At 43.7% G+C, this 13,154-nt stretch overlaps 1 protein-coding gene across 10 annotated transcripts in view; it reads left to right on the plus strand.

Moving 5' to 3' along the window:
* The window catches only part of Stn1 (STN1 subunit of CST complex), a 59,523-nt gene that overhangs the window by 17,415 nt on the left and 28,954 nt on the right, over window positions 1-13,154 (plus strand). For 8 of the 10 annotated variants that reach the window (XM_074078369.1, XM_074078374.1, XM_074078372.1 and 5 more), the window contains 3 exons: window positions 1,039-1,213; window positions 4,242-4,364; window positions 6,809-6,881. In XM_074078369.1, coding sequence (XP_073934470.1) covers window positions 1,039-1,213; window positions 4,242-4,364; window positions 6,809-6,881 — 371 coding nt within the window. The remainder of the gene's footprint in view (window positions 1-1,038; window positions 1,214-4,241; window positions 4,365-6,808; window positions 6,882-13,154) is intronic. The other 2 variants (XM_074078373.1, XM_020161803.2) reach the window with 1 other exon arrangement.

Raw genomic sequence — 13,154 nt, forward strand, 5'->3', positions numbered from 1 at the left:
TAAATTTTTATTGTTTTATTATTCATATGTGCATGCAATGCTTGGGTCATTTCTCCCCCCTGCCCCCACCCCCTCCCTTACCACCCGCTCTGCCCCCTCCCTCCCCCCCCCATACCCGGCAGAAACTATTTTGCCCTTATCTCTAATTTTGTTGAAGAGAGAGTATAAGCAATAATAGGAAGGAACAAGGGTTTTTGCTGGTTGAGATAAGGATAGCTATACAGGGAGTTGACTCACATTAATTTCCTGTGCATGTGTGTTACCTTCTAGGTTAATTCTTTTTTGATCTAACCTTTTCTCTAGTTCCTGGTCCCCTTCTCCTGTTGGCCTCAGTTGCTTTTAAGGTATCTGCTTTAGTTTCTCTGCATTGAGGGCAACAAATGCTAGCTAACTTTTTAGGTGTCTTACCTATCCTTACCCCTCCCTTGTGTGCTCTCGCTTTTATCATGTGCTCAAAGTCCAATCCCCTTGTTGTGTTTGCCCTTGATCTAATGTCCACATCTGAGGGAGAACATACGATTTTTGGTCTTTTGGGCCAGGCTAACCTCACTCAGAGTGATGTTCTCCAATTCCATCCATTTACCAGCGAATGATAACAAGAAATTGTATTTTTAAAAGTACAAACTATAGACCTATGTAAAATAGAAATTGGAAATTGTCCCCTCAGTACAGCCCCAGAGATTACCTGTGTTCCCAGGCTGCTGTGTTTCCCTTTAGAGTCCTTGCTTCTACACGTACTCAAGTGTGAATAGTTACTATAAATTTGGTAGGTTGTCCTTTGCTTTTTTTTTAGTGAGAATGGAGTTATACCTTCCATTCTATTCTGCAGCTTGGCTTTAGATTTCATGAATATCTCTGTTCGTTCTTACAGTTGTACCTCCCGATTTATACAACTACATGACTTCCTCTGTATGAATTGTCCTTTATGTAAAAATAAGCATCAATATAGTATTTCATTTTCTAGCTTTCTGTCTTATACACACCCAAAAGGAACAAAGGTGACAGTATTCTGAAGGGCTTTTAATAACTTTTCCCCAGCAGCAATCCAGGCACTCTGGATCTCACAGGTCTCACGTGTTTGCTGAGTGAAAAAATCAAAGAATTCCTCATGGAAAAGAGAGTGCAAACCTTCTACCAGCAGGAGTTGGAAATTGTGGAGTCCTTGCTGTCTCTAGCCAATGAGCCTGTGATTCACAACACCTGCTCCAACCAAGTGAGTGCTTCATGCTCACGTGAGAATCTGAGTCCCCTGCTCCAGTCCACTGCTGAAGGGCTGAAGCGTATAGGTGACCATGACTGTGGCATTAAAACTCATATATGAACAGAGGTCATGGTTCTAGTACATGTCATTTCTATTCTGGAAAGGTCACTGACCACTAAGAATTTGCAGTGAGGCTGGACCTGCCCTTTTCTCCTCCTTAATCTCTTTGCAGTTAATCTTTGAGTCGAAAAATAATAATAGACTAAGGTCATAGCACCTAGTTGTTAGTACTCACTGAGATGAGTATTTAATCTTAGCAGAAGCCAAATGAGGGGGAAGGAGATGAGAGGAGGTAATTATTCTCCATCTGAGATGATTTATTGATCAACAGGATGATTCTTGAACTTGAACCAGGGTTTTTAACAACTTGTTCTTCAGAATAAGGTTTTAGGAATTTAAATGTAGACCAAGTTGTATTCAGCCTGGTTAATCAGTAAGAATTTCAAGAACACTGAAGAAATTTCCTATTCCTCTTTGAAAAATTATCCCCATTTTTTTAACCTCTGGTGTTATAGATGAATTTGTTGCTTGGTATTTGTGTATTTATTGGAAATTAAGAGTTATTGGAGACTTTGGTTTTAGGCTTTCCCTTTTATTACTGTTCTTAGGTTTGTTGCTGTTGTAACATGATCATTTAAATAAATGATTGCACCTTAAATGTCATCTTTCACCCTATCTGCTCTGATTGCCACTTGTCCCTCACTATAATTAACCTGCTCCACTCATCTGTGATGTCACTGGCATTTATTTGTTTTCCTGCCTGTCCATGCACAAAAATTTAAGATCATGGAATATGGAGGCCTTGTCTATCTTCCTTGCCCTCTACGCAGGGAATGGAACAGGGCTGGATAAAGTAGGCTGTCAGCAATTATTTTTTAATTGAAGGAAGGAAAGATTTTTTAAAATTCAAATGGCCCCAAAAAATTATAGTTAAAAGTAGGGCTGGGCATGGTGGCACATGCCTGAAATCCCAGCACTCAGGAGGTTGAGGCAGGAGGACTCGGAGTTAGAGGGCAGCCTGGGATACACAGTGAGACCCTGTCTCACAAAGAAAAAAGATTTAGTTCCAATCCTTCCTAGCAACAATATATTCCGTGCATATATCAACTATAAGTAGTGTAGCCCCTTCTTCTTACCCAAACCATAGCAAGCTGTGGTATTATTCAGAGACGTAGCTTTTCACTGAGCAGTGTGTCCTGCAGATCCTTCCCTGTGGTACAAATAGATTTCCCACGATGTACTAATCTTTCTTCCTTGCTCATGTATTTAAACAGTCTCTCCATTCCTAGGCTGTTCAGATGTTTTTCAGTGTTCTCCCATTACCAACCAGGCTGCTGTGAACAACCTTACTAATAACCTAAATTGTTCTGTGTGCTTCTGGTGGAACAGATACCAGATCGCTATCCTGACCTCCCAAGGCCTGACCCCTGCTCCTCAGTTTTGTTCACTCACCTACTTACCTCTTCCTGGTAGCAGGCTCATGTGCTTGAGACCCAGGACTTCATATAGGGAGATGAGGGATAGCGTTTCAGAAAACTCTCAGGTGAAGTGTGTCACAGTTGGGTGATTTGTGTTTTACCAGGTTGCTTCTAAGCAGTTGTGGCTTTCCAGCTGTCCACTTTCCATTGACCTTTTTCCCATTGAATCATTTAGAGGAGGCTCAAAGCCAGATTGACCTCCTAGGACTATGACTGTCAGCAGGTTTGCAAGGAAACAAATGCTTAGTGAAGCCCACATTCTGCACACAAGGCCTGCTCTCCTGTGATGGCTGTAATTAACTAGAGAGACTGAGAACTCTAGACTACAGGCTCCTCCAGTCAGAATTATCTGTGGAGAAGTTTGGGCATAATACCTTTTTGAAAAAGCTTAGAATGGAAATTTTTGTCTGTCCAGTGCTATAAAAGAAATGAATATGGTGCTTGTCTTTGGAAACAATTTTTCCGTCAATTATGAATTAATCATCACATTACTTTTGTTGAAAGGTCAGTGTCATTCAATTAAATTCCATTGACTTGAACCTGGGGAGACTAAAGATGGTGCAACCTGAGAGCCTTTCACTTTCTGTGGTCATACAGACTAAAAAGTCACCATGCTGGTGTCCTAGTTCAGACACAGGAGAGCTATTGGAATGTTTTCCTTTTTTTTTTTGGTTTTTTTTTGGGGGGGGGGTTCCCCCATCATAGCCCTTCTTAGAAAATCAAGAAACATGATAAGCAGATCTTGCAAAACCATTGTTTCCTTGACAGCTGGATGAATGTGGAGTTTGTTTGGGAGTGAAGACTATATATATTTCAGGGAGCCACCCAGTTCCTGACCAGAGCCTCAGGCTCAGCTTGTTCAGCCTGTTGCTGCTTTAGTCTGCAAACAATTTTGGTTTCCTGAATCGCCTGAGTCTGTCATTGCTCTTTTGAAAACATCAAGCAACGCACAGATCTCAGTCTTAAACTTGATGCTAGCTTTTCATAAGAGGTAGCCTGGAGGACTTGCCCTTGAGACTGATCTTGAAGCCAGGCTGGGAAGTATGTCCCGAGGTCAAATGAGGCAAAGGTTTCTAGAAAGGAAGTGTCACATGCTGTTTATATCTACCAAGAGCCATTTCTGTTGAGTCCCCCTTGTTCACAGCTGAAACTGCTTTTGCTCTCCCAGGCCTGTTCCTTGGTCTTCCTGAAGAAAGGAGCTAATGTGTAAGCAAAAGATTTCCCAACAGCTGGCGTAGCTTTCTGATTTAACACTCCATGTTATTGCATTAAACAAACAAATCACAACTAAAGTATGGAACAGTTATAAAGTGTGACCCAACCAGAGCAAACTTCAGCCCTTCCTAAACACCATCCTGCTGGGCGGGATGGTACTTGCTTAGCAGATTAGGAGCCTGTTGGGTGAATTCATAAGCCAGTTGGTCTGGGAGTTGCTCCTAGGTGCTGGGAGATGGGACTGACTTCTTTTCTTTTTCTTTTTTTTCCGTTTCTTCTCCATACAGGTGGAGTTTAGGAACGACACCACTTCCAAGGCAATTCATAGTATATTTAAGAGTGCTATACACCTGCTGCAGGAAAAAGGACTCGTTTTCCAGAAAGATGGTGGTTTTGATAACCTGTACTATGTAAGACACCCACAACTTAATTTTTTCCCCTCATGGCTTCAATATACGTTTATTACTTATGAATAACTGCTTACTATCTAACAACATCATTAAGAATATACATAAAGTCAGAAGTGAGTCAGCCCTTATCTTTCTTCAGGGCACTTTTAGCCAGATATCCTTCTAAACATTTATCTGTACATTTACAAATACATACACAAAAACACTCCTGTGGATTTTTTTGTTTTACAAAAAAAAAAAAAATGTGACTATCTTCTAAATCAGGAATGGTCAGTCTTACACCATTTGGCCAGATGGCTGTTTATTAGGGAACTGTCCTGTGTATTGAAAGATATTAAGCGGCTTCTCTGACTTTCACTCACAAGATGCCAGTAGCACCTCCACCATTGTGACAACCAAAACTGTCCCCTCGGACAGCTGAGAACCACTGCTCCAAATAATGAATGCTCAGCAACCTTTTTGGTATCAAAACAGAACATCCCAGGCACCTCTCTGTGTTAGTACTTATAACTCTACCTGGTTCTTTTTTCCCTATCTCATTCTTGACACAAGCATGATGTTCCATACTATGGGTACTTACCGTCAGTTTTTTAGCCATTCCTTTTTGGGGTACATTGATGGTGTTTCCAACCTTTGCTGTCACAAGTAGTGTTGCAAATAGCCCTTTCTTTACCATTGTCTCTTGAGAAGTCAGGTCAGCCTTTCTGTAAGATTGACTCCTGATGGGAAGTTTCAGAAACAAAGGACATGTTGTTTACACTTTTGGTGTCATAGTCTAACTGGCCTCCTACCAGGATTAACTTGAACAGCTGGTTAAAATTTCTGCTCTGACTGTGAGAGGAGCCAAGCCAAGGATGGGCCTTCTTGGGACAACTGGCACAGTAGCAGAGATGTGTCTTCAAGGAAGGGAGAGCCTCCTAGAGACATGGGTCTCACCACCTACAGGCCAGATTCCTGGGGGGAGGTTTCCCTAACAGGGCATTTCCTGATGGTGATTATGGCAGTGATTCTCCCCCTGAAAGAGTTTGAAAAATTCACAGGTATTTTCAGTACTACTGAATAACTTCTGAGAGAGGCAGTCCAGCCCCAATACTACAATTGCGGTCCACCCATCCAGGGTTGGGAAGGCTGCATGAGTGTTGGGCGGACATTGTCATGCTGGACAGGGCAGCTCAGCTCGAGTCCCCTTTGGACACACATTCTTGCAGGCTCTGGGCCCAGCCTTCTTTAGGGTCTGTAAAGAGCAGCCCTTCCTGGGGAGCACAGGGCTATAGGCAGCTGCCCAGGGTGAGGTGTGGCAGCACTGAGCACTTCCTCCTGTGAATCACTATGAGTTGGAATGGGGTGATCAAACAAGAATAGAGCTCCAGTCCCCTTCTTGGATGTCACTCCTCCCTTTCCACTCCTTGCCTGCCCTGTAGATTTCCTTTCTGCTGAGGCCCAGCCTCAGGGATCCAGTTATCATACTAATATCAGTACTTCTGTTTGTCCACTGCTTTCCAGCTTCCTTGTGAGTTCAAAGAAGGCAGGTGTTACCAGTGTCACCATCCTCTAAGTCAGGTCCCACAGGCATTCTCGGGCTCTCTCTAAAGTGGAAATTTACAGCCATGTGTTTGCATAATTAGCTTCTTCTTTTCTTGCTCTCATCCTCCCTTCTCCCCCTTTCTTTTTTCCTTCTTAAATCCTTTTCCTCTTCCTTTCTTTCTTATCATTTTTTTGTTGTTGTTGTTGCTATCAGATTTACTATTGAATATGAAGGTAAAATCTATTTGGTTGCTACTTCCCTTTTACTGGAACTGGTTGAGGAGAAAACAGAGTTATATTTGCCTTTGAGAACAGAAGTATCTCGATGGACAGGCTAGATTGCTCCTGCTAGTTTTTCCTTACAATTTTTAATTTGATTTTTCCTTGTGCTTATGGGAAAGAAGAAAACTAATAAAACACAAAATAAGTGTCAAGAAGGCGTCCTGGGGTAGGATCAAAGACTGATCCCTTGATCGTTTGAGTGGTCACTTGTGCTCCCCTCAAAAATATAACAAAAGCCAGGAATGATGGCGCACACCAACAATTCCAGTACTCAAGAGAAGGAGATGGGAAGATCCTGAGTTTGAGGCCAGTCTGGGCTACGTAGCAGGACCCTATCTCAAAAAAAGAGCGAGACAGAAAGAGAAATGTTGTGAGTGTTGAGGAAGAAAATTGCTCCTCAAAAGTACAGAATTCCAGCTTTTCTTTATATCATGGCCCCAGTGAGGATGTGTCAACTCCTGCTTAGGGTCAGAGCTAATTTGACAGCAGGCTAAGTATCAAAAGCACACCATTGGTGTAGGGAGGATGGTTGTTAGGAAATCTTTAGAATCTAGCTACATGCTAATTAGGGTGTCTGGATGGCACAGCTGCCATGTTACCTAAGAACATTTTCTCTCTGAATGATCTTTCCTATTTAGGTAACCAGAGAAGACAAAGACCTACAGAGAAGGATCTACCAGATCATTCAGGAAGAATGCCAGAAGCCAAATCGTAAGTGGTGTAATATACAGGTGACGCCCTGGTGCCCCAGAAGGGCAGAAATCTGCATGGGAGAGTCAGGAAAGGGGGTTTTTTTCTCAGTCATGACTTAGAAAGGTGATAGTTAAGGCACCAGCCCTCTCTGAACCACAGTTGGCTGGACATTGGACACAAGTGGAGCTCGCTGAAACGTGCAGTGCCCACATCCCACCTTGGGGGTCCTGATTTCTGTGGGGCACAGGGAGGGGGCTCCACAGGTAAGCTCCTCAGGATTCTGATACGGTGAGGTGAGCCTCTGCACTGGGACTCTGGGATATCCCTCTGAATCGCTGTTCTCTGTATTTGTTGTCTCATGCTTACTTCTTGTCTTTGAACATTAACTTGACATTTCCCGGTGTGGGGTGGAATGGTTCTAGACTTTAGAGTTTATGAATGATGTAATTCAGTTGTTTTGGAGACTGATAATTTGCAAATGAAATGGGTTAGAAAGTAGTTGGGTTTTGTGGAGTTAGGTCAGCCCCTAGTGGTGAGACCTCAAAATGCAGCTAGTCTGACTACGAACATGACCACTTTCACACTAGTCAGTGAAGAAAGCATTAGGCCTGACTTTAAATTCTGTATAAACTGGTCAGTCTTCAAGGTAACTTTTCAGAATCTACCATTTGCAAACAGATGCTAGTAATCAATATTGACTTAGCTCAACGCATGATGCTAGAAGAAAAATGGAAAGGGTTGTTAATGACCCCGCATCCTGTCCTGCTTTTTATCTGTCCTGAGAGGTCCACTTCAGTCCTTTCAGCCCAGACATCTCTTGGGGCCTGGAACTGCTCCAGAATGAGTCAGTAGGTGGAAAGGGGCCAAGTCTTGCACCCTGGTGTTTAGGACCCAATAAGGTCAGAGCCCAGAATGGTGTGACAACAGGTCTTAAAATAAACTCAAAGCAATCTATAGTTTTAACGCAAGGAAATGAATGCTGTTCCCTTCATTCACAACAAGAAGAACAAGCATCCTTTAACTGAGGGGAAGTCTTTCTGTCCACCAGTTAGGGAGCACTGGGGAGATCACATCAATTTCTTAGCCAGGAGGGATGAGAAGGTACTTCCAAGATTCCATTCCTACCTCCCAGGCCCTCTGGCCACATAATTTGTTTGATCTGCATTAGACATGGTTTAAAGCCTGTGACCTGGTGAAGCAAGTGAAAGGAATTCACTTATTTTGTTAGGAGGACCTAGCAGCCTTGGGTGACTGGAAGGGCAGTAAAAGTGGCACAGGCCAGCTTCTGCCTAGGGGAGCATGCGTGTTAAGTGGACAGACTCTTCCCCTCAGCCTGTACATGGAAGCATCCAAACCCACAAGCCAATCGCCTGACACTAATGAACTCCCAGGACCCATGTTCTGGAGCCTCCATAGCAGAGTGCCAGTGAAAGACATGAGAACGATCCTGACATCAGCTACAAGCAACTTTCTTCATATTGCTATTACCTACAGCAAAGCAAATACTACTCTGTACTTGGGAGGCTAAGATTGGAAGGATCATTGTTCAAGGCCAGCCTGGGCAAAAGGTTAGTGAGACCCCATCTCAGCCAATTGCTGGGCATGGTGGCACACACCTTGTCATCCCAGGCTCTGTGGGAGACTGAGATCAGGAGGATCGAGATTCCAGGACAGCTCAGGTAAAAAAAGTTTTCAAGACACCATCTCAACAGAAACAAAGCTGGGTGTAGTAGTGCACGCTAATTATCCAAGCATAAGATAGAAGGATCTCGGTCCAGGCTGGCCTGATCAAAAAGTGAGACCCTGTCTTCAAAATAACCAGAGCAAAGAAAGGCGTGGCTCAAGCAGTAGGGCATCTACCTTGCAAGCCAGCACTGCCAAAAAAAATGTTCTGAATGGGGAGTGACTCAAGTGGTAGAGCACCTGCCTAGCAATCGTGAGACCCTAAATTCAAAGTCCAGTACCACCAAAAAAAAAAAAAAATTACTCTGAATAATGTATACACATGGTAAAAAGTCAGGTAGTGCAAAAATCCATACAGAAAAGTACGACTTTCTCCTAGCAGCAAGCCCCAGGCTGTGTTCCCCAATCCAAAAGCATGGTTGTAGCTAGTTCTTCTAGAGATGGTTGATGCTCTTGCAGATGTTACTTGTAGGTTCATCCTTCCTTAGAAACATGAGATTAGCCTACCATCTACATGGTCCTACTCCTCGTGTTTTACATCCAACAGTGTGGGGTAGAGGGGCTGGCAGAGTAGCTCAAGTATTAGAGTGTCTGCCTAGCAAGTGAGAGACCCTGAGTTCAAACCCCAGTACCACAAAAAAAAAAAAAAGATGATACATCCAATAGTGGATCCTAGAGTCATTTGGCAATAGCACTGCACATATAAAAGGTCCTCAGTCTTCTTAATAGCTGCACAGTGTTCTACACGTGTCCAGAGAGACACAGGACCATTTGCTTCCCCACCCTACCAGGCCTTTGTTCACTTTTGACCTTTCATAAAAAAGCATTAAGGTCTTCCTCGTCTGGGTGACCAGTAGAAGACTGAAACTCTTCAGTTACTCATGAGTGTCTCAGCAAGGATAAACCTGCAGTAAGGGCAAGAGTGCACACATCCAGGCTCTTTGAGGATCCTGAAAGACTGGCTGGACATCATGTGACCTCAGGGAGAGCTGGGCTTCAGAACACACCCTTCTCTCCCCCATATACACACTTTGTGAACAGTGAGCCTGTGCCTCAGGTCCTTTGTGTTAAAAAGAGGGTGGTAACAGTACATTCCTGATGGGTTGCTATGAGAAGTTACCAAATTGGAGTTTGTAAAGCTGTTGTACAAGAGTCCTTGGCAGATAATTAGAGCTACAAAAGGATTAGAGAAAAATGAAACTCCCTTTCCTAACAGACCAGTGGTGGCCCTAACTTGGTGACCTAGGGTTCTGAATCTGTATGTGGAGTTTGCTCTGTTATTGGTGGACTAAAATTGTTTTTTAAATCTGAATTTCATTTTTAAGTATGAGTACAACAGGTGCTAGATTATCCAGAAAGAAAGGGTTCCACGTTGATGATGTCTTTTTATCCCTAACTATTTTATTCTGAAAATGTTTCTACTGTAATAAAAATACCCATATACTCTTCCCCTTGATTCACTGAAATATTTCAGCTTGTATCTACTAAGCATAGGGACATTCTCCTACATGCTCTCCCCAGAAGTTTCACTCCTAAGAAAGTTAACGTTCTCTGAGTTCTAAAATGACAGCGTTTCACTAGGTGGTCACTTGAGGCCAGCAGTTGTTCACAGAGCCCACGTGTGTCTACCTCAGATGCAGTTATGCCTATGATGCTCTTAGACACTACTCATGTTGAAGTGATGCTTTTTAAACTTACCATAGTCACTTAAAACATTAAGGCCATTTCCTAGCCTTTCATAGTAAGTAGATTATATCTGAGGTTTATCTTAGCATGATTTGGGTCTTTAGGACCTCAGCTGTTTTGTGTTTCTGATGGAGGTATGGTCCAAATGAGGCTTTATGCAAAAGTACCTAGGAAACATAAAGCTCAAGTTATCACTGCTCTTCAAGATGCCACATAAAATAGCCATGTTTGGGCCAAGTGCAGTGGCTCACATCTGTAATCCCATTTATTTGGGAGATAGAGAATGAGAGTATCACAGTTCAAGATTAGTCCAGGCAAAAAGTTATTGAAACTCCCATCTCAATAAATAAGCCAGGTGTGGTGCTTCATGCCTGCAGTTCTAGCCACTTGGGAGACATAGGAAAGAGGATTGTCTTCTAAGGCCAGCACAGGCAAAAAGTTCAAGACCCTATTTGAAAAATGACTAAAGCAAAAAGGGCTAGGGGCATGACTCAAGTGTTAGAGGGCCTCCCTAGCAAGCACAGGACCTGAGTTCAAACCCCCAGGCCCCAAGGCACTGGTAGTTCACACCTGTAATCCTAGCTACTTGGGAGTCTTAGATCAGGAGGATCACAGTGGTTTGAGGCCGATGCAGACAAATACTTCAAAAGACCCCATCTCTGAATTAACCGCCATTGGGCAGTAGAGTGCCTATTTTGCAAGCATGAACCTTGAGTTCAAACCCAAGTCCCACCAAAAAAAAAAGAAGAAAGCAAACCATGCTGTGTCTTCCAGGCAGAAACCTTTCAGGAAGTCCATTGTAGCTGGTGGATTGTCTGAAGGGTTGAAGATCACTATACTAATCACTGGGGTTTTTACTACCGGTCCTATTTTCTAACAATTTCTCCCCTGAAGAAGAGTCTTTAGTCATGTTCCCCATGCAACTGGAAGGTCACTTTGGGAACAACCTCAGCAGACCACCTTCTGAAGAAGTGGCTAAAGGCCTGAGACTGTCAGCATCACTGTCTAAGGCCTGAGTCCACACATCGGCCTCAAAAACTGAGGTTAAAGCTGAACAGCGGGCCGGTACTCCTATAATCCTAGTTACTCAGGAGGCAGAGATCAGGAGGATCTTGGTTCGAAGCCCAGGCAAATAGTTCGTGAGACCCTATCTTGGAAAAAACATTCACAAAAAAGGGTTGGTGGAGTGGCTCAAGGTATAAGCCCTGAGTTTGAACTCCCAAAAAAAAACCAAACCACTGAGCAGTGCTGAAATTTCTTGTGCCTGCTGGCTCTCCACTGTGGGCGGCTGGTCTGAGGAGTGCTTCTCCCCTCCAGTGTGAGCCCATCCACCAGCTCTTGCTATGGGCTTTTTTTCTCCTGAGTCTTTGTTTCTAGGAAGGGCTGCAGCTTCTTTAGTAGGATGGCCTCAGAGTATGAGTGTGACATAGTGGGGGGTGGGGGAGGAAGCACTTGCTACATTCTTTCCCTCACACAACCACCCTGTGGATTGGGTGGTTTTATTCCCATGAGCCACTTTGTCCAGTCATAGAGGCAAGAGTTACACTCAGGTCTTTTGGAATCCAGCGTCAGCTCTCCATTAGCCGTGCTCTACATGGTTCCCCCGATCAGTGCTGCACACGCAGTAGGTGTTCAAGAAAACTTTATCTTTAGTGAATGTTGAAGAAACAGCCTGAAATGTCAGCAGCTCAGCCAGTCCAGAGGCAATAGTGAGCAGAAGCAGCCACTAGAGGTCGCAATTTAGCACATCTTTGTTAGTCTAGAACCAAGTAAGGGCTAACGTTGGTCCTTTCCCCCAGCCATCTGTGAAAAGATTGAGGTTTGGGGATACTATGGCTTGCCCAAGGCTACAAAGATGCACCAGGGTCAAACTGTGCTTTGCCTAACAACGCTGTGCCTCTGAGAGCACCTTCCAGGATCCTAAAGCATTTCATCACCTGAACAATGTGCAGTGACTGCCGAGCAGCTGGTGAATACCATTGCTGGAGCACTAAAGATGAGGTTTGACCTTGACTCTGAGTTAGAAATACGTTTGACATCATGATGCAATACTTACATAATTCTAATGTGTAAAATTGTCACAAGATAATAATTGCAATGCAGTACATTCTGTAATTTTTTTTTTATAGTACTAGAGATGGAACTCAGAGCCTGGCACTTGCTAGGCAAGTGCTGTACCACTTGGGCCATGTCCTCAGTTCTTCAGCTTTTTAGTTTGTTTTTCAGGTAGGGTCTTAGTGCTTTTGCCAAGACTAGACCTCAATCTACCTTTTCCTCCCAAGTAATTGGGACTGCAGGTATGTATCACCACACCTGGTCCTATAATTTTCCTATTTTTGTCATTTTAGTCTGTTTGGTAAGGAAAAGAATGCCCACAAAAATTAATTTCATACTCCCCTAATGGTCACAACCCTCAGTGTGAAAGCACTGGTGTCAGTCATTGGTTTCAGTGAGGAGGGGGGTTGCTAACCCTCAACAAGCATGAATGGAAGGCAGGCAGAAGGCATATGAGAAGGCCAAAAGTAAGAACCCCTTCTCCGTGTCTCAGCCTCATCAAATCAGGACCCTAGCAAAGATCGACTCTGGTGTGACTCTTAAGAGACCCCTCTGGGAAGCCAGAGTTTTGCACTTATTCATGTACTGGTACTACGGAAAAAAGCTTATCAAGTACTAAAAATCCATTAGGTTATGAATGCAACATTACTGATTGGGATCCTGGAAGGTTGAAGGTTAGAGGCCTTGAGCAGTGAGTCTGGTCACTGTGGTGACATGAGGGGCTTGTGAACAGTTTTGGATTTGGTTTTGGGGTCATCTACACTACTGCTTCTCAGATTTCCTTGTGCATAAATCATCTAGGGTCCCATTCAAATGCAGGTGCTGGGTCAGGAGGTCTGGAAAGGGACAGAGGAGGGCGCGACAGTC

This window comes from Castor canadensis, chromosome 7 (assembly GCF_047511655.1).
Source record: "Castor canadensis chromosome 7, mCasCan1.hap1v2, whole genome shotgun sequence".
NCBI classification, from domain to species: Eukaryota; Metazoa; Chordata; class Mammalia; order Rodentia; family Castoridae; genus Castor; species Castor canadensis.